The 19,519-nt window shown below is 36.9% G+C and overlaps 2 protein-coding genes across 3 annotated transcripts in view; one reads left to right on the forward strand and one right to left on the reverse strand.

Annotated features, from left to right (window-relative positions):
- The window catches only part of TSG101 (tumor susceptibility 101), a 41,697-nt gene that overhangs the window by 15,515 nt on the left and 6,663 nt on the right, over positions 1 to 19,519 (forward strand). The window contains exons 5-8 of one of the 2 annotated variants that reach the window (XM_070365252.1): positions 2,094 to 2,220; positions 2,324 to 2,350; positions 5,549 to 5,615; positions 8,382 to 8,473. In XM_070365252.1, coding sequence (XP_070221353.1) covers positions 2,094 to 2,220; positions 2,324 to 2,350; positions 5,549 to 5,615; positions 8,382 to 8,473 — 313 coding nt within the window. The remainder of the gene's footprint in view (positions 1 to 2,093; positions 2,221 to 2,323; positions 2,351 to 5,548; positions 5,616 to 8,381; positions 8,474 to 19,519) is intronic. The other variant, XM_070365253.1, reaches the window with a different exon arrangement.
- LOC102274105 (L-lactate dehydrogenase C chain) overlaps positions 8,510 to 19,519 on the reverse strand; it is a 65,186-nt gene continuing 54,176 nt past the window's right edge. Inside the window, exon 8 of the transcript XR_011463116.1 lies at positions 8,510 to 11,587. The gene's annotated coding sequence lies outside the window, so the exon portion shown is untranslated. The remainder of the gene's footprint in view (positions 11,588 to 19,519) is intronic.

Raw genomic sequence — 19,519 nt, forward strand, 5'->3', positions numbered from 1 at the left:
AGGACTGCCTTCCTTATGCACCTTGGCTTAGAAGTTAAATCTCTTCTGCTTATGGTCCGTTAGTAAAATCTAGTTGCAAGAGAGACTGGAAAATGCAGTTACTGCATAAACAACTGATTCTCAGCAACAACTCTGTATTAGGGGCGAGGAGCATGAACTTCTATAGAAAATCCTCTCAATCATAGCAAAGAAGTAAAACTAGAAGCCACACAGAAGGCTGTTGCAGGAGTCTAGCATACAGAAGATGAATGAGGGCTGCTGTCATTTATCTTGATCTTACCAATTGCTTATTAATCTTAATTCTGAACATATATACTGCTTGGAATGTAAAATTAACCTTTTTATTGTTTTCTGGAAAAGCAAACAGAAAGGGAGAGGGAAGGAAGCAGTTTTGCTCTTTGCAGGTTTTCAATAGGAAAGCAGTTTTATAAAGATATGTTTCAGTTGACCTTTAGGCATTTGAGCTAAAATAAACTAATATTATTGCTATTTTTTTTGGTATCCTTCCTGTATTATTCTGAATTAGTCATTTGTCATTCTGAAATATTAATGACCTGTTGCTTTATAATAGGCCTGGAAGTAGATATAAACAATTCATTTTCCTTCCTTCAAGAACTAACATGAAAGGAATGGTATGATAATTAAAATAAACCTTATCTTGACAAAATGATGGTTATGAGACTGTATAAATGAAGTAGTTATTCATACTACAACATGAGTGAGCCTTTGAAATTAATATGCTAAGTGAAAAAAGTCAGACACATATTATTCCATTTACATGAAATATTCAGAGTAGGCAATCCGTTGACAAAATAGATTAGTGGTTACCAGGGGCTGGAGGGAGGGGGAAATTGGAAGTGATCACTAATAGGTACAGATTTCTTTTGAGGATGATGGCAGTGTTCTGAATTAGATAGTGATGATAGGGGGAAAAAACCCACTGAACTGTATACCTTTAGATGGTAAATTTTATGCTATATCTCAGTTTTTAAGTTGCATGATTTTAAAATCATTTTATGAGTTAGTTTGGGAGTTTTCTTGGACTAAAAGTAAGAGATTAAATTTTGTGGTTCTCAACAGCAACCCCACACACACACCAGCCATGATCTCTAGCCCACTCTCTTCAGTGCTACACAGATACTTTACATGCTTGCTCCCAGCCTCAGCGTGTAAGTTCACAGACATACATAAGAAAGATATTGGACTAGTGAGAATCAGTAAGTTTTCATAAGAAGCTTTCTGAAATGTTATCTGTTGTCATTGACCATATTTGGGACAGAAGTAAAAATTGATGCTTAGGAAAGTTGAAAACAGGTAGTAAATTCTTCTCTTAGGAGAAGGAAAGTTATGAAGATGGTTAGCTGATCAAGATCATTGAGTAATCCTTCAGAACTTGATGAACTCATGAATAAAGTATATGAGATGAGCTACACACAAAATATAGTAAGGGGTGGAAACGGGATCATCAGATAAGTCAGTTTGAACGACTTTGCCTAGCATAGTTTGTCTTAAATTAGTGATCAGTAGATATTTGAGAAAAAAGTTTAGCAGCCTTTATGGGATACAGCACTCTCTTTGTAACTATGGTATTAGAAGGAAAGATCCTTTAACAATTTGTATCTTCTGTACAACAATCTAGTAATTTCTAAGATGGAGTCTACTTATAATTTAAGAAATTCCAGTACTATCTTTAATAAAAATTAGTTGAGGAACATGTGTTTTCAAAGGCCTTAAATAATATTTGTGACTAGTGCTTACATCTGTACCTAAATTTGTACCAGAATCCTTAATTTGTTCTCTGGAAATATAATAAATCTTGGTTAGCTGTATGGAGTCACATGAAGAACACTACTATCTGAATTTTGCAGTATAGTGCTTTTGCTAGTGCTGGTTTTCTATACATAAAACAGCAGCCTTGCTACACATAAATAATAAGAAATCACATAGCTCTCTGTTAATTAAATGTAATTTTCACATTTGGAGTCCTACAAAGAAAATTGTGGAGCTAAGTTGAAAACAGATAACTAGCCAGACATTTCCTGTTTACCAAAAATTAAATCTGTAACTGCCTTAAATTTGTTTTCCATTTTTAGCCACAGTCAGACTTGTTGGGGCTTATTCAAGTCATGATTGTGGTGTTTGGAGATGAACCTCCGGTCTTCTCTCGTCCTACTGTTTCAGCATCCTATCCACCATACCAGGCAACAGGGCCACCAAATAGTAAGTAGAATTGAGATTTGATTTTCAAACTCATATAAACTAAAGAAAACAGAAAATCTTGTGAAAGAATTTTTTTTTTAATGACTTCCCTTTGCTTTTTTAGCTTATCAAGTTAGTGGATTTTTTGGAGGTATTCTGAGGCCCCACATCTGCATGTACAGATTCCCAACAAAGACTGGCATTTGGGCTTTCGTTTGTGGGTAGAAATCTAACTATGGGTGTGCTGGATTCCAAAATGGAGGAGAAAGAATGCTGGAATAGAGCTGGAATTTTTTTTTTAATTATGCATGCCATGGAATAGCTTTATTTGATCAATTTGGAGGCAGATACAACTTGAAAGGCAATCTGACCTCTCCTTTTCTTTGCAACTCCAGGATCAGTGTTGTAGATAATAATTATAAAATCAACTATATCATTCATGTTCAGCTATTCTGGGTATACACAATGACCTTCTAGCTCTCAGCTTTCTTCTCTTGAGTACAGCCAATTCATTTTACTTTGAGTCCAGGGGATGGGGCATGGAGTCAGTATCAATTCTCCCCTAATTGGTGTACATTATCTCTATTATTTCGGGTATTTTTTTTTTTTAATAATTCTTACTGATACTTTAAAATCACCATAGATAATTGAGAGTTGGTTGTACTTGTTTTGATTTTACTAAACCTGTTTACTGTGTTTTGAGCTGTGGTTTGTTTGTTTTAACAGACTTTGTTTACTATTATAATTAACCAAATTTATTTGTCTTATAAGTTAGATTACATAAACTTTCATTTTCCTTCTGCTGAAAATTATCCTCTTCCTCTTTAATTCATTCTATCTTGAGTAGCATCTTGACTCACAAGCTGAATGGGAATCTAAGAGAATTTCCTGAATCCTTTTCCTTCCCTACTTTCCCAGAAAAAGTTTGGTTGTAGCATTTTGTAGCTCCTTTAATAAAGTAGATTCTAGGGATTCTTTTGGTCCAGAAATTTGTTTTCATCTTAATAAATTCTGTTGATTTTAATATACAAGATTAATCTTGCCCATCTAAGTTTGAAATGCCAAATATTTCCTAGCTCGTCATTCATATTTATTTGCTCAAATAACACAGCCAGTGACCACTCAACGATAAAGGTAAGAAAGTTAGTCTCCTACGCAACACATTTTTCCTAAATTTCTTCTAGTTTTATATTAACATTGGAAGTGCAGCACTCTAGAAAGAGAGCTCACTAAATAGATTACTGTTACAGTTCCATTTTGTACTCACTCACTGTAAATCACTAAACAGTCTAGAGCTAATATATGTGAATTACTCAGAGACCAACTTACTGTCTACCCATTACAGTTTCAATACTTTTTATACATTTAAATAATATTCTTTATTATTAGGTATGACTGCAAAGAAATGAAGGTCTAAATTCTGTCCTACACATAGATATCAAGTAATAGCCCACAAATTTGGATCCATACTTAAATAAATACGATCTTCTAGTTGAAAAATTATGTACTTCTATTATTATTATCATCATTATCTTTAAATATTTTTGATCTTTGGTAGAAGTCACACCAAAAAAGTGTGCTATGGCCAAACCTCATTTTTTTGACAGTAATAGTCAACACTTAATCAGTGGTAACTGTGAGACACAGCTAAACACTTCGTATTAGTTCTTATTTAATCCTTATATATGTTATGCTTATTTGTATTCCATTTTATTTTAGCCCTGAAATTATTTCATCTCATTATCTGCTTCCTTATCAGTCTTGGACTCAGATAACTTTTGTTGTTTCCCAAAATCAAAATTTGAAGAGTTTGGTCAAATTAATAGCTTTGCAGAACCTTAGAAAAGGAAAATTACTTATGATTATGAGAAAATTGCTTATAATGGTGAAATGTCGTTTATATGTGTGCAAGAGAAACTAACGTGGAGAGAGAAACTAGTAAGTGACTGTACATGTTGCTGATACCTAACAGTGGCCGGCCTCATCATTTGATGTTCATAAAGATCAACCGTGTTTTGACCCGGGAAGAAGAAATATTTTATGAGATTTAGCAGTTGTTACATTTTGGAAGGTGTTTTCCCTTTCTGAAATAGCATTAAACATCATCCTTAGCTTCATTTTTCTTAAGAAAAAATTTACTTCTGACACCTATAGATTCAACTTAACAAGAACACTATGAACACTGATACTTGGAGATGTAAGCTCAGCAACTCTGATAAAGACTTTAAGGCCTGTAGTCAGAGCCTAGCAAGCTTTTCCCATCTACTTGCATTATGTACTCCAAAAATTTATTTCTCGAAGGTTCTGCCTCTCTTCAAGCCTTTGTATACTAGTCATCTACTCGATCACTCTTCTTTACCACCATGTCCTATGTTGAATTAGCTACCTCCTATACGATCCCGTATATAACACTCTGTACTCACCCTGTCATAACAACTTGTCCCTCTGTATTGATATTCCTTTGTTTATCTCATAAGACTATAAGCAGCTTGAGGCCAGGAAGTCTTTTTTTTTCAATCTGATACCTTTCATAGGAAGGCACCAAAATATTTATTGATTGAATTAATAGCTAATTCATCATTATATTCAGTGAGAAAAATTTCACTGAGGATAATTTGATTCTCAGACAAGTCATTTCCAGTTAAGGCTGAAATTCTCTTTTTCTTCTTCAGTGTTGGTTAGCTTCTTGGCACCACTGACTAGCTTCTATATCATTAGTGTTCTCTTTAAAATGTATATAAAACATTCTTTAAGCATACTAGCTTTGAACCCCTTAGTATTCCCCCTTAGTATTTCCAAGCTTTTGTTTGTTTTGGTTTAACTAATTGAGGTGAGTATAAGTTTTGTGTAGGACTTCTTAATAGTAATCTGAAGTCTTTTAAAATCTTCACTCAAGCCAACAAAACCAACTGTGCTAATTGGTCAACATAATCTTGTAAGAAATATCAAAAGATATCTTAGATATAATAAAGAGGTCACTTTGTAAGAAGCTGACTTTAGACCCCTTCCTCCAAATTCCAAACTGAATTGACTCCTGTCTCTCAGATTGTAGGCTCCTTTGGGCTTAAAGAGCTAACCAAGTTGATCTGTTGGCCAGTTATTCCTTGTTGGGATTGTCATGTGTGTTGTCATAACTCATGTTTAATGCTTTTAGAATTATGTGATTTGAAGATATTTATTAGCTGTAGTAAAGAACTAATACGGATGGAGTGTTTGTTTTTTTGGCAAGATTTGAATTCTTTACCTGTATGAAATTTTGCTGTGGTTTGATGGTGATGTAAGTCTTATTTAATAACCTGTATATCCAGGACTGTGCATATTATTTTAAAATGTTAAAATTTATTTTTAGCTTCCTACATGCCAGGCATGCCAAGTGGGATTTCTGCATACCCATCCGGGTACCCTCCCAATCCCAGGTAATGAAAAAATATCTTTTGAATAATTGTTTTAGAAATTCTGTTAGATCTAGAATAAAATAATGGGTGCTAACTAGGGCATTAAAGTAAATTTGGTTGCAATTTAATGGAAGGTAAAACTCAGTTTATTGGTGAAATTTTATGGTATGTACATAGTTGAACAGGAGTTTTTTCCATTCTAAGGAAATGCAGCTCTATTCTATTTACAGAGAGAAAAGGAATGGGAAATGACGATAATCTTGATTAGTTTTGGACCTTGAAATCTTTGCTTCTTTACTTTTGAGAACGCTGTATATCCGTTGTAAATAGCTGAAAGGTTAGTGGAATACTAATTATGATGAATTCAGCCATGGAGAAAAATATTTTAATATCCTTTTTAAAAAACTGACCTTTTCTGTAAACTATAGGGAATGAATTAATAGTTCATATGATGGGTTCACTCTTGTCCCCATGATATTTATTTATTCAGTTCATAGACTACTCTTTATTCAGTTTATTGCCAACCTTTATTACCCATATGATGATAATATTATAGAAGTAAATTAATAGTAAAATCAGTCTGTGAATAATACATGTGAGAAAAATCAGTAAGAAATAATTATTAACCCATGTTTTAAATGTGTCCCTGTTTCAGTGGTAGTCTAGGAGTAGTGTCCACTCCTTGGGGTTAACTTAGAATCCAAGGTAGTCTTGGGACTAGCTTAGAATGCAAGACAGGCCTGCACTTGGTGCCTAGAAGAAATTTACAGCTACTAGAAATTAATAAGAATTACCAAAATTTTAACCCTCAATTCTTCTCAGCTTCAAAAAAACCTCACAAATAAATGCAGCCAAATTTCCTCAACACCTGCCATAAATAAACATATGTATGTACATATATAATATGCCGGCTCTTATAAGTTAAATTTAGCAAGCATATTTATTTGGGAGCCTTTCTTAGTTCAGGGACTAGCTTAATAAGGTAGTAAATATTCTTTTACATTTAGATGAGTAAGCAGAGACTAGATGAACATCCATCAGAGACAAGAGAGAGAGATTCCTGTGGTTGTTATATACAGTAACAGGTTATCAGTTTTAGATTTCTTAAGGCTGTTAATTTTCTGATTAAGTTACAGAAATGGAATTTTGTCTGAAGCCTTTATAATCAACAGTTGCTAGTAAACTAGAATGAACTTCAGGTATATAGGGAATGATTATTAGAAGCACAGTAAGGGAATGGACTTCTGAACAATAAAGCCACTTCATAAAAGACTCGTAGATAAAAATGAAGGCTGAAAATATTGACTGTTGACAGAATGTGAATCATATTCACTTAATCTTACATAACCTTCAAAGTGTCTTTTGTAAGGTTATTGGTAAGAAGTTGCTTTTTGAGGCAGCTATTTTTCAAAGATTTAATGGAGTTGTGTGTGTGTGTGATACAACTTTTAAACATGACATGCTATGAGTTAAGGGTAACTTTATTCAAATTGGTATCTATATCTTTCAGCATATGAAAGGTCTTGGCAAAAGAGCTTGAGAACCTCTTTCCCTTCTCCCTTTATCCTAAAGGAGAGTTAATAAGTCAGTGACTCAGGAATCTGTATTTTTAAAACAGTGAATATGAGAGTATTTATTCTTGTTGTAGAAAGTTGGACTAGATAACCTCTAAGGTCTCTTTCAAATTTTAAGATCTTTTGAAAGTTTTATTTAGCACCTGCAGCATGTATACAAGGGAATTAAAAAATATGTCAAGAATAGTTGTTTCAGTTTTGGTATATATACTAGCAAGCATGTATTATTAGAAAGAGTTTCTGATATCAGAAAAGACAGAAAATGGTAAATACTGTGATAAACTGAGCTTTAAAGGAGAGGTCACATCTGATTTGGAGGTGGGAGCTCAGAGGTGGCTTCATACATGAAGGAACTGATTTATGAGGATGACCTTAAGAAGAAAAGAAAGCATTTAGAGGTGGCTGCTGCTAAGTCACTTCATTTGTGTCCAACTCTGTGCGACCCCATAGACAGCAGCCCACCAGGCTCCCCCATGCCTGGGATTCTCCAGGCAAGAACACTGGAGTGGGTTGCCATTTCCTTCTCCATTTAGAGGTGGAGGGAGCAGCAAACAGTAGTAGCATTTTATAGCTGAGAGGGAACTTACTAGTCATCAAGTTCAGCAGCTCATTTATGTAGTCACAGCTATGATATGAAAACAAAAAAAAAACCCAGCAAAGAATAAGGAAACACCCTAATATGGCAGGAAAATACAGGATATGAGTAGGAGAACTGAAAAGAATAAAGGTGCAACTTTCATGGAATATGAGTACTACATGCTAGGAAATCAGAATGGAAAAGTTCTCACAAAATACCTGTTGCTTTCAGTTCTGATATTGTTGGATGGCCTTTAGAAAAACTCAAGTTGCTTTCTGCTACTGTGAAGGTGGCCCTCAAATAACCAGGGCCAAGGGACTTCCCTGGCAGTTCAGTGGTTAAGACTCTGTGCTTCCGCTGTAAGGGGCATAGTTGATTGGGGCACTAAGATCCTGCATGCTGTGGGGCAAGAAAAAGCAAACAAAAACCACAGCCAAGCAAGAGTATTTCATTAAATCCAGTGTCATTAATGGAATTTCTGTAGAACTTTGCTTAAATAGACGACTGTAACTCTAAAACTGGAAAGTCATTAATTGGTAAAACAACAGAATATCCAACTTAGCTTCCTGGGGTTCTTAAAGATTCTGTAGAGTTTGGGCCATCACAGTATTTAATGTTTTCTGTTCTTTTCTTTAGTGGTTACACCGGCTGTCCTTACCCACCTGGTGGTCAGTATCCTGCCACAACAAGTTCCCAGTACCCTTCCCAGCCTCCTGTGACCACTGTTGGTAAGTACCCTTCAAAATTGTGTTTCTGCTCAGAAGGAAATTCAGTCTCCTGTTGTGAAAAGTGCATTTCACTTTTCTTTTTTATTGAGTAAGTTTGACATGTAACGTTGTGTAACTTTAAGGAGTGCAGTCTGTTATTTTGATAGATTTATATATTATAATGTGATTACATAATTATTGTACACTACTATATTCTATATCCATTATACTGTGCATTAGATTACTATGGTTTACTGCTGCTGCTTTTGCTGTTAGTCACTAAGTCATGTCTGACTCTTTTGTGACCCCTTGAACTGAAGCCCACCAGGCTCTGTCCACGGGCTTTCCCAGACAGGAATACTGGAGTGGGTTGCCATTTCCCTAGGGCATATTCCCAATCCAGGGATTGAATCCACATCTCCTGCATTGTGAGGAGGATTCTTTACCACTGAGCCACCAGGGAAACCCCTATGGTTTATTACTTGTTACAGATTTTTACCCTTAAATACCATCAATTTTATCACCCTCTTCCCATTTCACTTTTATATGTGAATTGTTAGAGTACTGTTTCTTTTTAGAGCTAAAGCTCTTAATGGTCAGTGCCCTATACTCTAAATCTTAAAGTGATTTATCATCATATAAATGAGCCTTCTACCAGAGCATAGAAATAAATTTGACTGATTCTATCACTTTTTCCTGTGTTTTTATTGGTGAACCTTGTATATGTTGAACTGTCAAAAGATTCTTAGGTTTTCCAGCCTGGTTATATGTAAAGATAAATGTGCATTTTTAGGAGAAGAAAGCACCATTGGGAAATATGAGTGGGTCAGGTAAGACCTATTATTTCTGACCAGTAGTTCTTGCTTTTTTATATTGCTTATTAGTAGAGTTACCTGAAATGTAATTTTCTTCAGCTGAGAAAATGAAAGTGATACAGGAACTTCTGCAGACTCCCACCACCCTTCCTGACTATCTACTACCACCTGTACCACCGTATTTGCCTTTTCCCTACTCTTAAAGAGAATGGGTCTTTCCCATTCTATTGTTTTCCTCTCTTTCTTTGCATTGTTCATTTAAGAAGGTCTTTTCATCTCTCCTTGCTATTCTTGAGAACTCTGCATTCAGTTATAAATATTTTTCCCTTTCTCCCTTGCCTTTCACTTCTCTTCTTTCCTCGGCTATTTGTAAAGCCTCCTCAGACAATCACTTTGCCTTCTTGCTTTTCTTTTTCTTTGGGATGATTTTGGTCACTGTCTGCTGTACAACAATGTTATGAATCTCTTGTCCATTGTTTTTCAGGCACTCTTTCTGCCAACTCTCTTTGGCATCAGTGGTTGGGGCATAGACTTGGATTACTGTCCAACATTAAACCATTAATGTTAAATGGTTGCCTTGGAAACAAACCAAGATCATTTTGTTGTTTTTGAGATTGCACCTAAGTACTGTATTTTGAACTCTTTCGTTGATCATGAGGGCTACTCCATTTCTTCTAAGGGATTCTTTCCTACGGTAGTAGATATAATGGTCATCTGAATTAAATTCGCCGGTTGTCATCCATTTTAGTCCACTGATTCCTAAGATGTTGATGTTAACTCTTGCCATCTCCTGCTTGACCACCTCCCATTTACCTTGATTCGTGGACCTAACATTCCAGGTTCCTATGCAGTATTGTTCTTTACAGTTTTGGACTTTACTTTCACCACCAGACACATCCACAACTGAGCGTTGTTTCCGCTTTGGCCCATCTGCTTCATTCTTTCATGGAGCTAATGATTGCCCTCTTCTCTACCCAAGAAGCATATTGGACACCTTCCAACCTGGGGGGCTCATCTTCTGGTGTCATATCTGTTTTGTCTTTTCATACTGTTCATGGGGTTCTCGTGTCGAGAATGCTTAAGTGGATTGCACGTCTTCCTCCAGTGAACCACGATTTGTCAGAACTCTTTACTATGACCCATCTGTCTTAGGTGGCCCTGCACAGGACGGCTCATAGCTTCAATGAGTTATACAGGCCCCTTTGCCATGACAAGGCTGTGATCCTTGAAGGTATCACGTCCATGATTCCTACTTAACACTCTGATTTTGGCATCATCCTTGATTTTTCATCAGGAACCTGTTGTTTTCAGAATATATCTAGAATCTGATCATATCCAGTGCTGATCCAAATCACCGTTCTCTCATCTGATTTACTTCAAAAGCCTTCTTCTGTCCTTAGCCCCATATCTGTTTTTAGCATAACAGCTAGAATGAGCCTATTAAAAGATAAATAAATTATATCACTTCTCTACTCAAAACCTTCCAAGGTTTTGCTGTTTCGCTCAGAATTCATTCCACATTTCTGAGGCTTAGAAGCCCCTTTAGGATCCTGCTTTCCTCCCCATTACTTCTGACCTCATCTCCGACTCATCTCCTCCTCCTCTTGCGTTTTAGAATTTGTCCATTGCCTGTTTCCTTTGCAAGGAGTAGTCAGGCCTACCCTGACCAATCTATTTCTCACTACCACCCCGCACACGCACACGTATACAAACATGTGGAACATCTAGAAAGTTCATACAGGTTTTTCTGTAAAATGGGAAAAGTCGAACGACCTTTTTGGCCAACCCAATAGATCTTGTGAAGTTTACTTTTCTATTACATTTTCTGATAGATTGTAACCATCCTGATATCTGTTGTAAATATCCCTCCCTCCAGCAAAAATGTTTTCTTCAGTTGTTTTCGTCATTGATACATTCTAATTATTGAGATTCTAGTGGCATTGGTTTTGTTTTTTGTAATACAGGTCTTTTTTTTTTTTTTTACAGTGTGATTTTATTTATCTGTGTTTGACTGTGCTGGGTCTTCATTACTGTGTGCAGGCTTTGTCTAGTCGTGGTGAGCAGGGGCTGCCCTTCGTTGTGGCCACTGGCTTCTCACTGCGGTGGCTTCTTGTGGAATACAGGCTTGAGTGCACAGGCTTCGCTAGTCGTGGCACATGGGCGCAGAGGTTGCGCTCGCAGGCTGTAGAGCACAGGTGCAGTAGTTGTGACTCACTGGCTTAGTTGCTCTGCAGCATGTGGCATCTTCCTGGACCAGGGATCAAACCTGTATCCTTTGCATTGTCAGGCAGATTCTTATCCATTTAGCACCAGGGAAGTCCTACAATGTAATTTAAATGCTTGGGTTAGAAACCTGATGATGGGCGATCCTTAATCCAATAAGCAAAACGTACTAATTCCTGTTAAGTTCTCCATTTGGGCTCAGGCATGATCAATAAATTAATAGTGCTGTTTGTTAACCCCATATCATTTCTCATTGGGATGATGGTATCTGATTTGTAGAGAACCTGTTTCCAAAGATCTTTTATGTTAACCTATTTCAATGCAATAGGTATGAAGCATTTTATAGCTTAGAATAAATGACATCCATATAATGAGAAATAGGAATATGGGGAAAATGGTATATTTTGAATTAAATCTACTGTTTGTTTTTAGAACAAGTTATCAAAGCAATATTTTATTGTATTTTAAGAGTACTTTCTTAGAAAGTCTAGAAACAAATTATCATTCTATGATTATCTAGAATATCCATTAATGTATGTTGCTTTTTACCCTTTGTTGCTTGTCTGCTTGATTTTTTTCATCATATTTTTGTAGTACATTGTGAAAAACACTCTTGAACTTCAAAATTGTCATAAAGGAAAGCAGAAACATTAAAGTATCATTTGAATATAGAGTTCACAAGTAGTCAGCATTTTCTCAATCTGCCTGTGGTCCTCAGGATTTGTACTATTAAGGCATGAGAAAGAATTGATGTGTTTATTTATCTTTTGTGGAACCTGATAGTTTAAAGATTTGATCTTATGATATAAAACAAAGACTTGTTTCAAGGCATCATTAATTAACTCGTACCTTATTATTAGTGTGGATGCTTGTGCAATATTGAACAATATAGAAGTAAAAGAACCACTTAAAATGAATTGATAGAGATTACTTTTTTTTAATGCAACCAACACTTTTATTTGCCTTTTTTTTTTTTTTTTTTTTTGGCGACATTTATTCCCAGACTGTAAGTTTTTGTTTCTTCCGTTTCTTCTGGGATATCTTTTTCTTCCGTGCAACCTCTTCTTCTGGTTTTGAAACAGTCTATTCTTTTTCAGTTAGGATCGTTTCAGTGTGGCAGGGAGAGCTCAGGTACTGCTTGATCCCCCTGTGAGCTCTGTAAGTCCTGACCCGCATTTTGGGGGCTTTGTTCACCTGGATGTCCTCAGTGAGCAGAGAATCTACATCTAAGCCCTTCAGTTCAGCTTTACTCTCTGCATTTTTGAGCATGTGCAATGAAAATTCAGCACTCTTTCTGGGCTGTCAATCCTGCATCCAGCCCCAGTGTTTGGCCTGTGCACACCTACCAACTCCAGTGTACTATTGACAACAGAATGGCACACGTCGCTTCTGTAGAGTGACATCCTTCAGATACTTGGCTTTTTGGCTATGCGTACCCTTAATGGCCTGGGCAGTTTCACAAGTGTTCTTAAAGGGAACATGAAGATTTGAACTCCTTGGTTTGCTGGATTTTGTGGGGTTTTCTGGGTCAAGTGAATAGCACATCATTTTTAGAGGTCACCTTAGTTAGGCTGCTTACTGGAAGAGGGAGATTACATTCTGTATAGCAGTCTCTTCTGAAATAATACAGAAGACTGAGGATTGATGCAGATCTTTGGACTTAAAACAGCTCTTTCTGACTCCATTCCATGTAGATTTTGAACACCATTTAAAAGAAAATAAGAGAATTTGTTTTGTCATCTCATTTTATACCTTTTTGGTTACCTCTCAGACAGCTTCTGGCCTAACCTGACCTTTAAAACTACATTCATGAGATTGATGGTCACTGAGGGCATTGACTTGGAGAAGGAAATGGCACCCCACTCCAGTACTCTTGCCTGGAAAATCCCATGGACGGAGGAGCCTGGTAGCCTGCAGTCCATGGGGTCGCTAAGGGTCGGACACGACTAAGCGGCTCCGCTTTAACTTTTCACTTTCGTCACTGGAGAAGGAAATGGCAACCCACTCCAGTGTTCTTGCCTGGAGAATCCCAGGGACGGGGGAGCCTGGTGGGCTGCCGTCTCTGGGGTCGCACAGAGTCAGACATGACTGAAGCGACTTAGCAGCAGCAGCAGAGGGCATTGACTAAACAGTGACAGCAGCTGTTGAATAATGAAAAGCCTTTTGATGGTGCTTTTCTATCAGGTCTGGGCAACTGTAGTGATATTTTAATACATTTATATAATTTAATGAGGGAGAAATTATGATCTGTAACTTAAATTCTTCCTTGAAGTTCTTGTAAAATCAGGTTTATTTTTTGGATGTCATCTTTGCACTTGACTATCAAAAACATTTTATACTGGAAGATCAGTGGGAAAAGATGAGGAATTTGGATGGTTTTCCTGAGATTTTCGGCCCATTATTTGTTAACAAAGCATCAGAAGGAAGGTGAACTTTCCTTGATATCTAAAAAATCTTAAAATTTTTAATTTCTGTTTTTTCAGATTGAAGTATATATTTCTTTAAGACTCAAACATTTTTATTAGGACTGGGCATATAACTTTTATCAAGTTGGGATTGCCAAAACTATAAGAGAACTTGATCTTAAAGGCTTAAAACTACTTGACCATCACCAAATTATAAAGAATAAGTTTAGGAGACAACATTAGTATTTGTTTGTTCTAATAGCAGATCCCAGAAAAAAGCAGAAGCAGGTATGAATATATGGTCATTTGTATGTTTTCAGGGCTGAAAAACAGGCACCTTGAAAAGCTTTGGTCCCCAGCAGGGCATTCCCATGGAGAAGGCCAAACTGTTGGATAGCAAAGAGTGGCGTGATATGGACCAGTCACTCCCACCTTGATTCACATGTAGCACTCTGTCAGACTGCGGCATGCTGGGGGTGCACGCAGGTGGCTGTCTAGGAGTGATGAAGTTGTTGGATATGACAGTCCAAATTAAGAAAGATTTAAGATTTATCAAGCAAATGTTCAAGAATGTTACTGAAGTGTGGTCCCATATGGTACCCAGAAAAGTATGGTGCCACTCAGTGAAACCTCTGCACGTTTTGAATATACATGTGAAGAAAGTCCATCGACACACTGGCTCCCTTATGAAGTTCATTAGAGGATGTACTGTCAGTTCATCAAACACACACATACATACACATACCACCTTTTCTTTATCTGTTCATCTGTTTTTTCAGTTGAAGTGAAATGAAAGTTGCTCAGTTGCTTAGTCGTGTCCAGCTCTTTGCAACCCTGTGGACTCTACAGTCCATGGAATTCTCCAGACCAGAATACTGGAGTGGGTAGCCTTTCCCTTCTGCAGGGGATCTTCCCAACCCAGGGATTGAACCCAGGTCTCCTGCACTGCAGGCAGATTCTTTACCAGCTGAGCCACAAGGGAAGCCCTTGGTTTTTTTCAGTTATTTATTAATGTGGTCATTTAGTGTATAATTACTGAGTGCTTGCTACATGCCAGGACTAAGAACCCCACTGGGAACAACACAAAGTAACTTACTGCCTTCATGGAGTTTGCATTCCAGTGAGGGAGGACAGGAAACAAACTTACAGAAAATACTCAGTGTGCCAGGTGGAGATACCCAGGTGAATACCATCTAGAAACATTCAAATTGAAGAGGGGCACAGGAAGACCTGGAGGGGGAGGACTGACTCCTCTTCTCACCTCCTTTACATCCACCTTGCTTACACCACTGGCTTTCTGCAGCCCCCTGAGCAGCAAACACCCTGGTTTGCTGTTTCAACCCCATCTGTGCTCTGCTTGCTTGTATGGTGATCTGGAGATCTATTCACTGCTGTTACCTCTGCTTGAAGAGTTCTCTCCAAGCCTGGAAAAAGGCTTCTACACCTTATACTTTGATGTGGGAGTATGTTTCTGGTTCAAGGAACAGCAGCGAGGCCAGTGGTGTTAGTTAAGGGTGTGTGGGGAGATGGGGTTGGAGAGGAAACAGCTGGCTCAACTAAGTTCCTGTGGGTCAGGTTGAGGCCTATGGCTTTTCCTCTGTGTGAGCTGGTGAGCCATGGGCAGGCTTGGAGCAGAGGAGTGATCTGATCTGATTGATGTTCTAACAGATACCTCTGTGCCAGACCCTGGGAGGGAACGGTGGCCTCCTTGAAGAGGCCATTAAAAGACTCCAGGTCTGAGATGGTGGCCTGGACCTGTGTGAGGACAGAGGAGGTGGTCACATGTGCTGAATAGGGGTACCCATTCATCTGTTGATGGATGCTGAGGTTGTTTCCGTATCTTGACTATTGCAAATGATGCTACAATACATAGGGTGCATATATGGTTTTGAATCATTGTTTTTGTTTTCTTCAGAAAAATACCCAGAAGTGGAATTGCTGTGTCACATGGTAGTTTTATTTTTAATTTTTTTTGAGGAACCTCCATAGTGTTTTCTGTAGTGGACGCACCAGTTTGCGATGTACGAGGGTTCCCTTTTCTCCGCATCCTCACCAGCACGTGTTCTCCTTTTGGTAACAGCCATTCTGACTCTGGCTTTGCTTGCAGCGCCCTGAGGGCCAGTGGTGGTGAACTTTTCACGGCATCTGTATGTCTCCTGCAGAGAAACGGCTGTTGAGGTCCTCTGCCCGTTTTTTATCAGGTTGTCTTTTTTAATCCTGAGTTGTATGAGTTCTTTGTATATTTTGGATCTTAACCCCTTATCAGATATATCATTTGCAGGTATCTTCTTCCATTCAGTAGGGTGCCTTTTCGTTTTGTTGATAGTTTTTGCTAATTAGAAGCTTTTTTAATTTGATGTAGTCCCATTTGGTTTTTTCGTTTGGGTTTTTTTGGGGGGGAGGTGCTTTTTTTTTCTTTAGTTTCCCTTACCTGAGGAAGCATATCCAAAAAAATGTGAAGACCAGTGTCAGAGTATACTGCCTATGTTTTCTTTTAAAGTTTCTTTCTTACAGTTGTATTTAGATATAATTGACATATAGTACTGTATAAGTTTAAAATGTACAGCGTAATGATTTGACTTACATACATCATGAAATGATTACCACAGTAAGTTTAATGAACATCTGCCATCTTCTATAGATACAAAAGGAAAAAAATACTAAAAAAAATAAGAACTCTTTAGGATTTACTCTTTAACAGCTTTCCTATATAGCACCGTTGATTACATTAGTCATGTTGTATGTTTCATCCCTAGTATTGCCTGTGTTTTCTCCTAGGTGTCTTGTTTCAGGTCTTACAAACATTTAAGTTTAATTCATTTTGAGTTTATTTTTGTATATAGTGTGAGAAAGTAGTTCAGTTTGATTCTTTTACATGAAGCTGTCCAGTCTTTCCAAAACCACTTACTGAAGAGGCTGTCTTTTTCCCGTTCTGTATTTTTGCCTCCTTTGTGAGAGATCAATTGACCGTGTGAGTGTGGGTTTATTTCTGGGCTGTCTGTTGTGTCCCATTAATCTTTGTGTCTGTTTTTATCCCAGCACCATAGTGTTTAGATTACTGAAAAGCTTTGTACTATAGTTTGAAATCATGGGGCACGATACCTCTGGTTTTGTTCTTTAGTATTATAGACTTTTTAATTGTGCTCCTTCACAAAATAATCTTAAGGAATGACTGATTCTGACCCATTTTTTTAAGGATGGAATCTGTCCCTCAAATAATTGGCCTTTGTGCTTAAACCTTGCCAGTAGTATCTTTCATTATTATGATAGTAGCACCATTTTTTTAAAATAGTACTTTGGTATCGTATTTTAATAAGGTCTGTACTTAACCTTCATTTTTGAATACTTGAACTGTTCTGTAAATTAATTTAAATCTTTTTTTTTGCTGTGTTTATTTTCAAGAAGTGTTAACCTGCTCATGTTTTCCTTTTTTCTCATTGGTTGTGGTTATAGAAACTTTAGAGTATTGCTCTAATAGTATTTAAAAGATTAAAAAAGAAAAATTAAGGTCCCCTGATTTCTTTGGAAGAAAGTTCCATGACCTGCCCAGAGCCTGGCCAGTAGTATTAGAAGCTTACTTGTTCATAGACTATAAATAAAAAGCCCTTTGTAAGCAGCTTAATGAATTTGCTTGATTTGTGTTTAATAGCATAAATCAGAGTGACTTTGCTCATATAGTTGTTTGAAATGTTTCTGTTTCAGAGCAACCTGTTTTTTTGTTTTTATTATAAAAGGAACTAACATGGGCTTGATCCAGTGATCCCCAGGGTCCTCTTGACCTAGTTTCTGAGTAGATGGTCAGTAAGTTTCTGTTTCAGATTGCTTAGGCTCTGTAATTTGCTCTGTAGCACAAATGCCATTATTACTGAAGATGATTATGTGAGTCTTGAGCAGGTAACATCAGAAGTAAAAATGCTGGGGGGCAAATGACTCACTTTTGCTGGTTAGATGTGAGGTCAGAAAAGTTACTAGTTATTTTGTATTTTTCCTTGGGGTTACCATGGATTCTTTCTCTAATGAGCTTTTTTTTGAGTTGTAGAAAGTAGTGATCATCAGTAAGTATTGTTAGGAGATAAATAAAACTGATTATCTTTAAATGTTTAAAAAATGGTTCTAAATCAGGAAGGCCCAAATTATTAATTGAATTATCAGATTCACTGAGTAGAGTATTGGTTTCCTAATAGTAGAAAAATTATCTCACTTCTTAAGCATTAAGGTTAGTGATTGAATCCTATCTGACAATTAAATGAAGTTTTGTTTAGGATTGTTTCTCAAAATCTGTGTTACCTTTTCAATTGCTGCTAATCTGGAGTTGTAGAAAGGCACGTCTGAAATCTGATTCTGCATGAGTAAAGGTCAATGTGTAGGGACTTGAGGTTTGGCAGTTTGCCATAAACTCTTATTAATCCAAGGCTCATTATAACAGAAATTAAAATTTCTCTTAAGACATTTGAGAAGAAAAAAAGATTTTTTGAAACGTAATCAGGAAGAAGAAAAGAATTTTCTACCAAACTTTTTTCTTACTTGTTTATATAAACAATCTTTTTTTTAATGTATTTTATTATTTTCCATTTTTAATAGGATAATTGCTCTACATTATGCTGGTTTCTGCTATACATCGTGTATCAGTCATCACTGTGTGTATATATCCCCTCCCTCTAGAAGCTCCCTCCCACCCCCCATAAACAATCTCTTTGTCATGGTTCATTTAATTTTGAACTTTAATCTGGGCTTTTCTCTTGGCGTTCACATTTCATAACTTAATTACAATTCATTTCTTCTATTTAGAAAGTTGATGGATGTTAAAATGTTCACATATATTGAACATATCTTAAAATGTTCAGATACACTGTACATGTCTCTGTGTGATAAGGGAGAGGACTAGGTCTAGCCTTGGCATTTCTAGGCTCCTCGGGTGAACTGTGACCTTTCTTGAAAGCCAAGTGACTGCTGCCTCAGCTTCCTTCTCATCTTGAATGTTAGTGGCTTTAGCTGGAGAGTTATTTCAAAGGACTTATTTGGTCCTGTACGGTAGCATTTCATTTGCCCTAATGTATTTTATAAGAGAAACAATATAAATTCCAGGACTTAAAGTTTTTTAATTGGGCTTTGAAAATTTAGCATCAGTATAACTTGATCCATTTTAATATAATAATTTTACCAAAGTTTGTTGATGTGTCTATGTGTAAAACATCCAGACTAGTTCCGAGAAGACCCTTAAGTTTGTACTAGTTCAGATCATTTCTGCACAGATATTGGGACACTTTGACAGCATGTGATTGACCACATGTTTGAATGCCTAACCATATTCATATCATTTGGGTTCCTAATCTCTCGGAATAGTTTTGTTGTATCTCACAGGAATCATAGTAACGTTTCAGATGGGCGTAATAAGAAAGTTCTTTCAGAAAAAAGTTTTAAAATTCCTATTGTTAATGCATCTATCATAAAATGAGGGCTTAGTGGAGTACCATCTCTACTAGTCATTATTTTGTAAATCACCTTTTGAGCACAAAATTCTAAACTGTTGTACCCTTTTTTGCTGTCACTTAGGACTTAAATAAATTAATGCAATGTGAAAAACTAGAGATTTTGATTTGGTATAAATTCTGTCCAAATAAAGT

The sequence above is a fragment of the Bos mutus genome, chromosome 29, assembly GCF_027580195.1.
Source record: "Bos mutus isolate GX-2022 chromosome 29, NWIPB_WYAK_1.1, whole genome shotgun sequence".
NCBI classification, from domain to species: domain Eukaryota; kingdom Metazoa; phylum Chordata; class Mammalia; order Artiodactyla; family Bovidae; genus Bos; species Bos mutus.